The sequence below is a fragment of the Phascolarctos cinereus genome, unplaced genomic scaffold (assembly GCF_003287225.1).
Source record: "Phascolarctos cinereus isolate Bilbo 61053 unplaced genomic scaffold, phaCin_HiC Scaffold_2;HRSCAF=192, whole genome shotgun sequence".
NCBI classification, from domain to species: domain Eukaryota; kingdom Metazoa; phylum Chordata; class Mammalia; order Diprotodontia; family Phascolarctidae; genus Phascolarctos; species Phascolarctos cinereus.
In genome coordinates, this window is record NW_027555625.1 from 159,443,358 (window position 1) to 159,459,107 (window position 15,750).

General features: G+C 39.9%; 1 protein-coding gene across 3 annotated transcripts in view; it reads right to left on the reverse strand.

The window, feature by feature from the left end:
* DTD1 (D-aminoacyl-tRNA deacylase 1) overlaps positions 1 to 15,750 on the reverse strand; it is a 213,320-nt gene that overhangs the window by 188,673 nt on the left and 8,897 nt on the right. Inside the window, exon 1 of one of the 3 annotated variants that reach the window (XM_020986671.2) lies at positions 10,600 to 10,858. The exons of the other annotated variants lie outside the window; for them this stretch is intronic. Within the exon in view, the coding sequence (XP_020842330.1) occupies positions 10,600 to 10,642 (43 nt within the window). The 5' untranslated portion in view covers positions 10,643 to 10,858. Of the gene's footprint in view, positions 1 to 10,599; positions 10,859 to 15,750 lie in introns of those variants that run through there. 3 annotated transcript variants of the gene reach the window in all.

Here is a 15,750-nt window from a genome sequence, read left to right on the forward strand (position 1 = left end):
GAAAGAAACTAGGATTCTAAGAAGCAGAGGTGAGGAGAGTTCATTCCAGGCATGGGGAACAGCCAGTGCAAATACACTGAGTTGTGAGATGGAGAAGTGAAGAATAGAAAGTAGGTCAGTTTGTCTGGACTACCTTCTGCATGGAATAGATATATTTGGTAAGACGGGAAAGGTAAACTGGGATCAAGCTGTGAGGGGCATTAGCCACCAAAGGAGTTTTTTGTTATTTGATCCTAGAGGTCCTAGGGAGCCACTGAAATTTATCAAGGAGAAGAAATGATATGGTCATGCCTTAACTTAAAGAAAATCACTTTGGCAGTGATAAGGAGATGTCTTGGAGAAAGGAGAAATTTGAGACAGAGAGAGGAATTCAAGAGCTATTACAATAGTTAAAGCAAAAGATAATATAACTAGCGATAATTATGGCTAACATGTATATAGTGCTTTGTTGATTACAACATCAAATATTATTGTTGGTACAAGTATTATTATCTTCATTTTTGCAGATGAGAAAACTGAGGCTCAGAAAATTTAAGTGGTTTTCCTATGGTCATAGAGCTAATAAGTACTGAAGGTGGAAATCAAATTCAAATCTTCCTGACTCCAAACCTACCACCCTCTCTCCTATCTATATCACATTACCCTAGGTAGAACCTTAAATACTCTCTCCTCTGTAATAATCACAAAAGAATCAAGGAATGATATTTCATACTATATGAAATAAAATATCACTCATGTATGTCCTCTGTAGTTGGGACAAACTAAATTGTGAAGGAAAACTCAAATCCTTCTCCATTTTAAATATAATTCAATCCTACCCCAAATTACAGCTTATGTTACAGAAGTAATATAGTCCTGTATCTATATCACTAAAACCTTTAACAACCTAAGACAATTAAACATTATCTTTTTAATATACATTTTGCTATTCTATTTCCTAAAAATTATTTTTTTATAATTACTCTAATGTTAAAAATTGTTTTAAGATGTAATTGGGGAAAAACAAAATATCAAAATTTTTTTTAAAAAAAATTATACTTCATTACAATCATACACAATTTGTGCCATTCCTCAATTGATTGGTATCCCCTCAATTTCCAATTCTTAGCCACAAAAAGAGCAGCTATAAATATTTTTGGACAAAAGGGTATTTTCCCTTTTTTTTTTTAAGGTCTTTGGGATTCAGACTTAATAGTGGTATTACTAGATCAAAGGGTATGCACAGTTTTATAGCCCTTTAATTCCAAACTGCTCTCCAGAATGGTTAGATCAGTTTACAACTCCACCAACAGTGCATTAGTGTCCCAATTTTCCCACATCCCCTCTAACATTAATCCTTTTCTGTCATATTAATTCCTTTTCTGTCATATTAGCCAATCTGATAGGTATAAAGTGGCACCTCAGAGTTGTTTTAATTTGCATTTCTCTAATCAACAGTGATTTAGAGTATGTTTTCATATGACTATGCATAGCTTTTATTTCTTTGTCTGAAAACTGTCAGTTTGCATCCTTTCACCATTAATCAACTGGAGAATGACTTGTATTCTTATAAATTTGACTCAATCCCCTATATATTTGAGATATAAGGCCTTCATTACAGATATCTGCTATAAAGGTTTTTTCCCTGTTTTTTGCTTTCCTTCTAATTTTGTTGCATTGGTTTTGTTTGTGAAAATTTTTTTAAATTTTATATAACCAAAATTATCCATTTTATATTTCATAATGCCCTCCAGATCTTGTCTGGTCCTAAATTCTTCCTTTATCCATAGATCTGACAAGTAAACTATTCTACACTCTCCCAATTTGCTTATAGTATCACCTTTTATGTCTAAATCGTGCATCCATTTCAGTTTTATCTTGTTATACAATATGAAATGTTGGTCTATATCTAGTTTCTGCCATATTGTTTTCCAGTTTTACAAGCAGTTTTCAACAAATAATGAGTTTCTGTCCCAAAAGCTTGGATCTCTGAGTTTATCAAATACTAAGTTACTACAGTCATTTAATACAATCTATTCACTAATCAATTCTACTGATCCACCACTCTATTTCTTAGCCAGTACTAGAATGTTTTCATGATTACCACTTTATAATACCGTCTGAGATCTGATATGGCTAAGCCATCTTCAAGAATGTTTGAAAGTCTTATATTTCATCAAATACCCATTTTTTCCCATGAAGGATTATACTCAGTTTTGCTGGGTAAGGTAATTCTCGGTTGCAATCCTAGGTCTATTGCCTTCCTGAATATTCTATTACAAGCCCTCCTATCCTTTAATGTAGAAGCTGGTAAATCTTGTGTTATTCTGATTGTGGCTCAACAATATTTGAATAGTTCCTTTTTGACTGCTTGTAATATTTTCTCCTTGACCTAGGAGCTCTGGCATTAGACTGTAATATTCTTGGGAGTTTTAATTTTGGGGTTTCTTTCAGAAGTTGTTCAGTAGATTCTTTAAATTTCTATTTTATTCTGTTTCTAGAATATCAGGGCAGTTTTCCTTGATAATTTCTTGAAATTTGATGTCCAGGCTCCTCTTTTGATCAAGATTTTCAAGTAGTCCAATACTTAAATTCTCTCTCCTGATCTATTTTCCATGTCAGTTGTATTTCCAATAAGAAATTTCACATTTTCTTCTATTTTTTCATTCTTTTGATTTTGTTTTATCATTTTTGATGTCTCATGGAGTCATTAGCTTCCACTTACCCAATTATAATTTTTAAGGAATTATTTTTTTCAGTGAGCTTTTGTACCTCCTTTTCCATTTGGCTAGTTCTACTTTTTAAGGAGTTGTTTTCTTTAGTAAACTTTTGTGAATCTTTTTCCATTTTTTTATGCCTCCTTCACCAAGCTATTGATTCTTTTCTCATGATTCATTTGAATTACTCTTTCTTTTCTCACTTCTTCTTCTACTTCTCTTATTTGCTTTTGAAAATCCTTTTTGAGCTCTTCCAAGAGTTCTTTTGGGCCCGAGACCAATTTACATTTTTCTTTGAGGCTTCACATGTATTCATTTTGACACTGTTGCCCTCTTCTAAGTTTATGTCCTGATTCTCCCTATCATCACAATAATTTTTTATGGGGTTTTTTTTGGGTTTTGCTTATTTTTTTCTACCTATTTTGTGACTTTGTACTTTTATGTAATTTGGAATCCATTCCTGCATTGTCCCAAGTTTCTTGTGTCGGGGCTCAGGGCTTGCTGCTGGCTTCCACTGGAAAGGGGTCCTGCCTCCTGGCTTGTACTGGGGGCAGCACCTCTCTGTGGAGATGGGATCTTGCTGCTGGCCTGCAGTGGGAAATGGACATCACTGAAATTTATTTGTAGCTTTTAACTATATCATGAATTTAGTCACAAAAGTGCCATATTTGTGGTCTAGTCAATTCTGGAAAGCAATTTGAAACTATGTGCCAAAAGCTACTAAACAGTTGCTACCCTTTGACAAGCTAACAATACCACTCCAAGGCCTACATCTGAAAAGAGATGAAAGAAAGAGGAAAAAGGCCTATATACACAAAAATATTCACAGCAGCTCTTTTTTGCAATGGCAAAGAAATGGAAACTAAGAAGATGCCCATCAACTGGGAAATGGCTGAACAAATTATGATAAGTGAATGCAATATAATATTAACGTACTGTAGGAAATGACCAAAGAGATGGTTTCATAAAAACGGGGAAAGACTTGTATTAACTGATGAAGAGTGAAGTGAGAATAAGAACAACTTATACTATAACAGCAACACTGTGAAGACAATTTTAAAAGACTTAAGAAGTCTGATCATTACAATGACCAATCAGTATTCCAGAGGACTAATGATGAAGCACACTACCCAGATCCTGACAGAGAGGTGATGCAGAATGAAATATACATCGTTGGACATAACAATGTCAGATTTTGCATGGCTTGGTTATGTCTAGTTTTTACAAGAATTTTGTTTTTCTTTTTTTTTCCCAAGGGGAAAGTGGGTGAAAAGGATAGAAAATAAATGTTAGTTGAAAATTTTAATTGTCATTAATAAATGAAATATTTTTTCATTTAAAATTAACTTTGCTAGTACACAGATATTGTTCACTTAAACTTTTTATCTTCAAAACCTCTTCAACTTCTTACATCCTTTCAACTTCAGGTTTTTATTTCTCTTGCTTATTACACTTGCAACAGCCTCCTAATTGGTCTTCCTGCTTCTAGTCTCTCCCCTCTCCAATCCATCCTCTACACAAAGCTGCCAGATTAATATTCCTACAACACAGATCTGAACATATTACTCCCCTACTCAAAAATCCTCAGTGGCTTCCCAATTGCCTATAGAATAAAATACCAATTCCTTAGCCTAGTATTTGAAACTCTCCTCAGTGTGACTCCCATATACCTTTCTGGACTTCTTTCATTATTATTTCCACTCACGTACTCTGAGATCCAGCTTACCTGTCTACTCCTCAAACTCAACTTAACAGCATAATACCAGTGGAGAAGGTTCTGACTCTGGATTCAGAAGTCCTGAATTCAAATCCCATCCCCAGTACTTACAAATCTCTAGTACTTGGACAAAACACTTATTTCCCTGGGCCTCTGATTACTTAACATGAGGGAGTCTGCCTAGATCAAATGAAACGTTTGTAAAAGCATTTAGCCTAGTGCCTGGCACATAGGAGGCATTATTTCCTTCCTGCCAGATGGTTTCTGGGGCCCCTTCCAGGTTTCAATGGAGGATTCTAAGATCCCATGATCCCTGCCCTTGCCCAGTTAGTCCCCCATACCTGTAACATTCCTTCCTCAATTCTGTCTCTTAGAATCCTGACCTTCCTTCAAAACACAACTCAGAAACCACCTCTGCTATTCACTATAGTTATAAGTTCTCTTCCTCCTGAAATTACTTTTTATTTACCTCCCTCTTAGGGTTGTTGTGAGGACCAAATGAGGTATTTGTAAAGCCCTGTACAAATCTTAGATACATGTTAGCTATTACTTGTATGGAGGGTGTATCCCCATAAGAACCTAAAGCTCTTGAGGCCTAAGACTCTTGTTTTTTCTCCACAGCCCCAGCACTTAGCACAAGGCCCTATACGTTACAAGCAACACCTTCCTCGCAGCCCCTCAGGTTCACAACCTAAATGTCATCCTCTACTCCTCACTCTCAGGATGGATATCTCTGAGGCAGGATTCAAATTCAGGTCTTCCTAACTCCAATACTCTACCTACTAAACTCAGGTCAGGCATTTATCTTCACTCAAATAGGCTCTCAGCACTGAGTTCTTAACTTATCAAGGGACAGTTATCATAAAACAGCCCTTTTTTAGATACACAAAATTTTAAAGTTTTTAAAGAAACAATATTAATGTAGCTAGAAAAAAAGAAACTGCTACTTTAGGGGAAATCTTGCCAGAAAATAACTCTGATAAAGATCTGATATTCAAAATACATGGGAAATACATATATATATATATATAAAAGAACAAAAATCTTTTCCCAAGAGGCAAGTGGTCAAAGGATATGAAAGGGCAGCTCTCAAATAAATAGAAATTATCATTGATCAATAGTGATACAAAAGAATGCTTCAAATAACTAAAAATAAAGGAAACAAAGTAAAATAACTGTGGTTTTGCCTCTATTCATCCTATTAGCAAAAATACTAAAAGGCAAAAATGTTATGTTAAAAGCGTTTTGGGGAAATGAACACAGTGTTACACTGTTAAAAAATAATTTTGAAATTACTCCAGAATTGGAAATTGAGAGGATGCCCATCAATTGGGGAATGACTGAGCAAGTTGTGGTATATGAATGTAATGGAATACTATTGCGCTATAAGAAATGATGAACAGGCTGACTTCAGAAAAACCTGGAAAGACTTGTACAGTCTGATGCTGAGTGAAGTGAGCCAAACCAAGAGAACATTGTACAAGATACAGCCACGTTGTGCGATGACTAATATTGATAAACTTAATCCTTCCCAGCAATACAAGGATCTAAGACATCTCCAAAGGCCTTGTGATGGAAAATGCTATCCACATCCAAAGAAAGAACTACGGAAGCTGAACTGCTATTTTTTTTCTCTTCTGTTGAGTTCTGTTTCCTCTTTCTGATGGTTCCTCTGATTGGTTTTAATTTTTACTTACAACACCACTAATGTGAAAATATGTTTAACAGGAATGTAAATGTATAGCCTATATCAGATTGTGTGCCATCTTGGGGAGGGCGGTGGGGAGGAAGGGGCAGAAAAATTTTAAACTCAAATGCATATGGAAGTGATTATTGATAAAATAAATTAATAAAATATAAAAAACAAATTACTCCAGAAAACTGACTAAACTCTCCACATCCTTTAACTCAGCAATACAACTACTAAGTACAAACTCCAAGGCAGTCAAAGATTTACAGCAGCATGTTGGGGAGTGAAATCAAAGTGAACGACCACCAACTGAGGAACTGCCGAACAAAATGCAGTATATGAATGTAATGGAATGTTATTGTACCCTAAGAAACCACAAATATTAAGAGTTCAAAGAAACTTGGGAAAATATCTGTGACAAGATGAAGGAGCAAAGTACACAGAACCAGAAGAACAGTTTACAAAATGATTAATGTTTAAAAAAAAAAAACATTGAAAAGCATATCTGATCATTTCGGCTCCAGAAGACCAATGCACAGCCCCCTCTGCTCTCTGAAAAGAAGTGAAAGACTCCAGGTGTGGAATAAGACATATATGTATTGTCTGACATGGCCAAAACGTATTGATTCATTCGGCTTAATTGTACTTGTTTGTTACAAGGCAGAGTTCCCTAAAGAAGAGTGATAGCATTAATATCTATCAGAGTTCCCCCACAATGTGGATGAGGCCTACTCCTTCTTTCCCGCAACATGGATTATTTTTCCTTAAACTGAGAGAAATGATTGTTAATAACCAATAATTTGGGGAGATCCATTGTTTTCCCCTTCTTCTAAAGTCCTGATTTTAAAAAGTAAAAAGTTCAGTCTCTTGAAGGGCATTATTGATAATGAGATTAAATTAACTCTCCTCAGTCTTGGTCAGACCCCACCCAACTTTACAAGGAATTAATCTAAGGTGGAGAAGTTCTACTCAGGTTTGGGTAGGAATAAATTCTCTGATTAAATTGCCCAAAACTGGGGGTGGTCAGGGTATAAAGATAAGACTCTCTGTCCAAGGGTACCATGATATCGCTCTCAGCCCCTCATTTTAATATAGCCCACATCTCATTGTGTTAACCAATCAGTTGATTGACTCTCCTCTTCCAAAAGAACATATAAGCCCAGAGCAGAGCCCACTACAAATGTCTTTGATCTAAGAGAGAGACAATTGACCATCCTTTTATTAATAACTTGTGCTAGCCTTAATTAATATAATGATTAAATTACCCAGAAACTATGTCTCTTAAACCCTTTTAATCATCACAAAACAAAATGGTCCCAGGACTTAATTGTCCAGGTTTCCCTAAGCTTCTTCCCCTCCCTCCCCCAAACACAAAATGGGAATATGTCCACGCCTCTCCTCCTTCCCTACAACATTGATTATCTTTCCCTAAAAGGAGACAAAACTATCTTGGGGCTTCCCCCCTGCATTTAATGCACTGAAGGGCATTAAATGTCCAACCACATGGAATTAGAACCCTTCCAATTGGGTGAATTTTTGACCACTTGAGTCACCATGTTCACCATTACCCTGCCTTAATGACCACATTTGTTTTGGGGTTTCCATACAGAAGCGAGGGGGTCAATGTCCAGAAAAGCTAAATACCACTGTGTCCTAGTTGTATATCCTTGCTGTGTCAAAACCAAGTATACTTCCTTTTGTTACCTAACTGTTCAATGATTTGCAAGTGCCTCATTTTCATCCCATCAAACCTGAACTGGAGAGTGTTAGAATTGACTCCAACAGGGAATAAGAGTCACTGGGAAGTGATATCAATTTTTTTCTTAAATTCACCAACTTGCATTAAAAAAAAAAACAGAATCAAGAGGAAGTTTACATTAAATAGATGCTCCATGGAGGATGTATATGTAAACTTGAAAAAGAATTTCACAGAATGAGAATGCTAGGAAAGATTGTAATTTGTAGCAAAGTACCCATACCTACGGAATGACACCTTGATAGATACTGGGTTATACAAGGTAGGCAACAAATACATTTTTGGTACTTCTTTTTTACAAATAAATGAACACATTTCTAACACTAAAAAATTCCACTCTCTAATAAGTGAAATTACATATGTTTCAGTTAATGCTTCAAAGCTGCCAATGAATAGTCATACTCAAGGGCACAATTTCCCAACCTTTCCTAGGGTTTATAAATACTTTGTCAGGTTTGTGAATGGTAGGTACTACTAGAGTTGTTTGTTAATTGGGGAATGGCACAAAAATGGTTGCTTTTTGATCTGGGCTATCAAAATGGATAGAAGAAATCAATTCTGATAGTTAACAGATTCAGAACTTTGGTTTTTATTCACTTTGGAGTATTTCTATAGTTCTATTTCTTTTATAAACCTTTAAAGTGAATTACATTCTAAGGTTGCTTTCAAAGCTAATGGTATTTTTAAATAATATATGAGAACAATCATGGCTGTCCCTCCTCTTTTTTCTCTATATTCTATCACTTAATCATTTTGTCAGCTCTGTGAAGACGATTCCCAAATGTTTATATCCAAAGTTCCAGCATCTCTCCTGAGCTCCAGTTCCAAATAACAAACTGCCTAAAAGACATTCAATCTGGATGCCTCGTGGGCATTTCAAACAGCATATCTGAAAAAGAACTGATCTTTCCTCCTCTCCCCCCAAAAATACCCCTATTACAGTGGAGGGGACTACCACGCTTCCAGTTACCCAGTTACCCGAGGTTCACAACTTCAACATCATCCTCAATCCCTCCCTGACCCCACATGTCCAGTCAGGAGGCAAATCTTGTTTTGACCTACACATCATTCCCCTCCGCTACACTCACACAGCCACCACCCTAGAAGTTCAGAACTGCATCACCTCTCACCTGGATATTGGTCTCCCTATCTCAAGCTTTTCCACACTCTTAACAAATCCATCCTCCACACAGTGACCAAAGTTGATTTCCCTAAAACACAGCCGTGATCACATCTCCCTCTAATAAACTCCAGTGATTCTCTATTGCCTCTCGGATCCAATATAAAATCTTGTCTGGCATTTAGATATCTGCTCAATCTAGCCCCTTCACACTTGCCCAGTGCTCTTACACTTGACTCTTCTCCACGTACTATATTCCAGTCATACTGGCTTACTCACTGTTGTGCATACGTGACAGAAAGCATTGCAAAGTCCTTCTTGGCACTTGTTCCCTGGCTGACCCCAGTGGCCGGAATGCACCCCCACCTCTTTTCTCTGTCCCGGGGAAACCCTGACTTCCTTCAAGACTCAATTCAAGCACCATCTTCTACAAAGTTAAGGGTAACCCTCCTTCCCAAAACTATCAGGTATTATTTGTGTGTGTGTGTGTGTGTGTGTGTGTGTTCCCATAGATGTACATGCTGTCTCTTCTGCCCTACCCCCCCCCATAAAGTAAGCTGCTTGGGAGTGAGAACTTAAGCTTCTGTTTTTCTAATCCCTTGACTGATCGATTCCTAACTCCTGTTTTCTGTGATCTTCACTTTAGCGATTTATCAAATAGGCCATGGAATAGAAAGAGCTGGACAGATTCTTAGCACTGAGAAAAGAAAGCAGTGAGCTCCCTTTCACAAGAAGGTTTCCTGTGGCAAAAACTGAATGACCACTCAAGGAAGGATGTAAAAGGAATCTGGAGGGGGAGAGTGGGAGGAGAAGGGAGGTAGAGGAAAGGTATGGATTGAGCTAGATGGCCTCTGGGGTCCCCTTTCCAACCCTGACATGTGATTCTGTGGGGGAAAAATGTCCTGGATCCTCAGGTCTTGTGAGATACAGAAGCCAACCAGAATTTAAGAACCTGCCAGACGTGGTTCAAAGCACCAGGGATACAAAGAAAGGAGGAAAAGTAGTCCCTGCCCTCAAGGAGTTCATAGTCTAATGGACGTAGAGGACAAGCAAACAATTTTGAAGAGAATTTTGCCTCTAGTTAAGTGGGAGTAGTCTCTTTCTAGGTAGAGGTGATCTCTCTCTAGGGGAGGGTTGTCTCTAGATGAAGGTAGTTTCTTTCAGTCTCCAGGTGGGGGTGGTCTTTCTCTAGGTGAAGGTAATTTCAGTCTCCAGGTGGGGGTGATCTTTCTCTAGATAGTGGTGTTCTCTAGGTGGGGGTGGTCTTTCTCTAGGTGAAGGTAATTTCAGTCTCCAGGTGGGGGAGGTCTTTCTCTAAGTTGGGGTGGTCTCTCCCTACGTGGGGGTGGTCTCGGCGCAGGGTCCGCCCACAGGGCCAGACCGAGTCACGCCGGACTCCACGCTGGAGGGTCAGTCTGCCACAGGCTCTGGTCGCCTCCAAAGCAAGGCTGGACAGGGCGGAGCAACCGAGTCTCTCCGGGGCGCGCAAACCCCTCTCTGTGGCCAAAAGGAGCCTCGGCGGGAGCGGCACGCCGGCGCCCAGGGCCCCAACGCCGGCTCTCCAGGCCGGGGCCCGGGGTCTGAGGCGGGGGGCCAGGCCCCGGCCGGCCCCGCACTGACCTGTGACGCTGGCCCGCGTGACGCGCTGGATGATGGCCTTCATGGCGGCTCCGTCCGCCGAGGGCGGCCCAAGAGGCGGCGGCAGAGGCAGCGCCGGGGCCTGGCTCCCGCTCCCACTGTCGCTGTTCCTCCTCTTCTTCCTCCTCCCTAGCGAGTCCTCCCCATCGGCCCACGTTGCGCCGGCGTCTCCGCGGCCCCCGCCGCCCCCTAGGGGCCACCCCCGGCAGCGGCAGCGGCGGCGGCGGCGGCGGCGGCGGCGCCCGCGCGCTCCCCAGGTGCGGGGCTCACCTGCCGCCCAGGCTGAACCCCCGTCACGTGACGGACGTGGCGCGGGAAGCCTGGGAGCGAGCCGAGGTCACGGCCGAGAGTGGGAGATACCGGCAGGGCCCTCTGGCTCGCTCGAGTTCATTCAACACACCAAATGCTTCAAAGATCCCCATCTTTGAAGACCCTACTTACGTCTTCAATGTGGAAAAGACTAAGCAACAGCCACAAAAAGCTCAACTTCTGAGTAATCTAATTGCATTTTTTTTTTTGGCTAGGCAGTAGGGTTAAGTAACTTGCCCAGGGTCACGCCCTAGGAAGGGTCAAGTGTCCGAGGCCGCATTTGAACTGAGGTCCTCCTGACTTCGGGGCTGGTGCTCTATCCAATGGGCCACCTAGCTGCCCTGATGTAATTACATTTTAAACGTGAGAATGGAATTCCAAAAGTTTAATCCATTCTGCTTCATGACAGAATGTCAGTTTATGGATATGGTGTTTTGTGAGTGATCTTTTAAATAAAAGTTTAGGGTTTAGGTCACGTTCTACCGAAAACAGATAGCCCCTCCACACTTTAGTAAACGGTCTCCAGGAGTTGTATGACAACAATAACAACAACAAAGAATCAGGACCCTTCCATAATTAGGTGACTCAGATGCAAAGGGCATGTTATACGTCTTCAGATATTTGAAGGCTTGTCATATGCAAGAAGGATTGGATTTGTTCTAATGTGCAGGTGTCAGAACTGGGAGAAATGTGTAGAAGTTGGAAATAGCCGGAGTTGAGCTTGATATTATTAGGAAAAACTTACTAAAAACAAGTGAAGATATCGAAAAGCAGGATGGGCTTCCTCAAGAGAGGGTAGAGGTCTTGGAGACCTCGGAGGTCTTTAAGCAGAGATGTCAGGATGATACCTTATCAGGAATGTTATAATGGGGCTTCCTTTCATGTGTGGGCTGGAGGAGATGATCTCTGAAGCCCCTTCCAATTCTCAAATTCCATAATGAGCTTAGAATTTAGCTAAAGGGACCTGCCAGAGCTTTTGTTCCACTGACATAGGCTTTGAGAGCGTGGGGCATCTCCACATAACAAGGAAGCCATCAGAGGAGCCTTCCTCACTGTTACCGTTAAAATAACTTAAAACATTCCAGACTTAGGGATTTTCAGTGCAGCAAAAGGTTTACTCCTTAAACACAAATTCCAGTGCTATGTTTGCCTTAAAGTGAAGGTTGTTTACACAACGGTTACTTCCATGTTTCTGTTTTTATGTCCTTGTCTTTCTTTTTCTTCCCAAAAAAAAAAAACCAACCCACTTCTTTTAGGCTCTTCCAGTAGGCTCAATGTGTTTGTATCGCACAAATGATGTATAACAAAATTGGGTGGAATCACAATCATCATCCAGTGAAGCAACCTGTGTGGGAAAGGGAGCCCACCATCCTCACCACCATTACTACCAGCTGCTGACCGCTGCCCCACCAACGGCCGGAGGAACTGTAGCATCCCTTAAACAGGGCCCCCCTTCTAGCCCATCCCCCTAACCGTCATCCAGGAAAGCAAACTTTCTGGAGGAGGGATCAGCTTCTGCTGAGCAGCTGCCAGCTGTTGTTCAGTCATTTCAGTTATGTCTGACTCTTTGTGACCCCATTTGGGGTTTTCTTGGCAAGGATAACTGAATTGGTTTGCCATTTCCTTCTTTCAGCTTATTTTACAGATGAGGAAATTGAAGTAAACAGGGTTAAGTGACTTGCCCAGGATCATGCAGCCCATAAGTGTCTAAGGCTGGATTTGAACAGGAGTCTTCCTGACTCTAGGCCTGGCACTCTATCCACTGTGCCGTCTTGCTGTCCCTAACTACCACCTACACAGCAGGTAAGCCAACCTTGTTAAAGCAGCATGGACCAGGCAAGTCAAACTACTGCTACTACCTTGACCACTGTTTTCAACTACTGATCAATGGCCATATAGTTTTATCAATGGAAATCACATTGAAGGAAATGTACAGCCTCCAGCTTTTTGGCTGCCCCCTAAGGATCAGGGGGCCTTTCCATCTGCTCTGCCCATGAAACCACCAATATATGCTGTCTCCCATCCAAAGTGTAAGCTCCAGAGAATAGGCATCATCTTATTTTCCTATCCCCATTGCTTAGCATGGTCCTTACACATAGTAAGCACTTAATACTGCTCCCAACTTGCGTTATTCTAAGAAATCTCTAAAGCACAGCCTTCTTTTAGCCTATGTCTAGGTAACAGGGACCCCAAGCTCCCATTAGATCTCAAGGCACCAAAAGGATATCAGAGATAGGACAGCCTTCATTTCACTCCATGGAAAGTACAAAAGATACAAAGAACTTAAAGGAGTCCATAAAAAGAAAACATTCAACAGTTTCCCCAAAATAATCCTATTTTAGAGGCTTCTGAACAAGCAATCACCTTCCCTTCTGACCTGCACGGTCTAAATAATTCACTGGCTCTATAATCCAGGTAGGATACTGCTCAGAAACTATGCAATCTTCTTTCCCTAATGAGAGCGCTACATCAGTAAATATCCTTCTCTCTCTAGATCTATTCTTAGAACTCTCAAACTTCAGAACCCAGGGTTACCCAGAAAATGCTGGTCAGGAAATCTCCCTTCTCTGGTTAGAAGGATAAATGTTTGGAAAATTCATAGTCTTTCATTATCCACATAGGAACTGGGGTTCACAAACATTGTCATGAACTACCTTCTTGGGCTAAGCCGACATGCACATGCCTACCTCCTCCATATACATCTGCAAAAACTTTATCAATGCTTCAGCTGTTGCCATGTCTTGGGTCTTTAGGCTCTCTCTTGGGCATCCAAGAACTCTACTCTCATGTGACTTGGGCAAGTATATAAAGCTTGTGATGTAGTTCTGTTACAAGTTGTCATCAACTGCTGGGGGTGGAGGGCGAGGAGAGGGGTTGCCACACTCTGGAAGAAGGCAAGAGAGAGAGAAAGATGGCCTCCAAGCTACAAACCATGAAATGGAATGGCTTCTCTGACAAAAGTCCCCAAGTTTGTCTGCCAGTCATCCTAAAAGGACTATGACTTGTGATTTTATCAGGTTAATTGTGGAAACTCATCTAATTAATCAGGGATTCTAATGATCAGACCAGAAACAAGTCACTTAACCTCTGGGCCTCAGTTTCATCATCTGTAAAATGGGAAGGTTACACTAAATAACTTCTAAGAACCTAACTCTGTGATCCCTGTGATTTTTTTTTCAGGTGTAAATGGGACAACATGGCCTTTGAGGTTGTTTCCAGCGCTGAAATTCTCATTCTATCAATCATAAAGACAATTAAGTTAAGCAGTTCTATTCAAAGAAGCATATATTAGTGACAGGTTAAGCAGTTCAAATGAAATAAGCCTATTTAAAAGCTGAAGACATAGGTGCTTTCATTTAGGGACAGTTGATCTAATCTAACTGACCTTATAAATCAATAAGGAAGAGCTTCAATTAATGAAAACAGCATTAACAGAAGATCACTTAATTTGGCTTCTTCCTGTAGGTTCCTGATAAAGTACAAGATATCACTCTCAGTACTGGGGGAGCCACTGATTAATCTGGTTAGGCTAATTGAAAGCAGGCTAGAAGTGACCACTGAAAGAAATTAGGGACAAAGCAAGTTCATGATAGAGTTTTACTTCCTACAGTTGAAAAATGTTGTTTTTTTTTAGGCTAGGCAATGGGGTTAAGTGACTTTGCCCAGGGTCACACAGCTAGTAAGTGTTATGTGTCTGAGGCCGGATTTGAACTCAGGACCTCCTGAATCCAGGGCCGGTGCTGTATCCACTGAGCCACCTGGCTGCCCCCTACAGTTGCAAAATGAAGGTTAATAGTATAAGCAAGGAAATCTTTATCCTGAAAAGAAAATAATAACATTAATCATTCAGTCCCACTTGTCCCTTTCACTTTGGAAGTCCTTAGCAAGTCTTCACTTTACAAGAAATTGGAAAGGATCATTAGAGTGTGGAGAGGAAGAATTAGAATAGATGTGGGAAAATTGGGACACTAATTTACTGTTGGTCGAATTGTGAACTGATCCAGCCATTTTGGAGAATAATCTGGAATAATGCCCAAAGAGTTATTAAACTGCCTACATCCTTTGACCCAGCAGTACCACTATTATAATACTACTATACTAGGTCTATTTCCAAGGATGACTGGGAAAAAAGAAAAGAACCTATCTGTTCTAAAATATTTATAGGATCTTTCTTTGTGGTGGCAAAGAACTAGAAATTGCAACGATGCCTATCAACTGGGAAATGGCTAAAGAAGTTGTGGTATGTGATTGTGATGGAATATTACTGTGCTATAAGAAATGATGAGCTCATTGATTTTAGAAAAACATGGGAAGACTTGCATGAAATAATGAAGAGTGAAATGAACCGAACCAAGAGAACATCATAGATAGTAACAGAAATGTTGTTTTAAGGACAACTTTGAGCAACTGAGTCATTTTTAGTACTATACTCAAATCAAATATATAGGATATATGAAGGAAGATACTATCTACCTCTAGAGAAAGAACTGATAAATATATGTGTAGTATGGTTTTACATATATATGTATGTGTATATATATATATATATATGTGTGTATATATATATATATATATATATGTTTCTAATGGTAGCCATCTGTAGGGGAGGGAGGGGAAAAATATGTAAAGTGCACAGCAGAGAATAAAACAAATTTAGAAAGAGGCATAAAAAGCAGACTAGCTTTGAAAATGATATGCAGTATTACAGTTTTGCAAAAAAAGTAAACCCTGTGAAATGTAAATTAATTAGTTTTATAGAGAATCCTCTTTCTGTGTTGTGCTGTGTTCCTTTTTTTGCCTTTATGTATTTAAGTTCAAAATGAA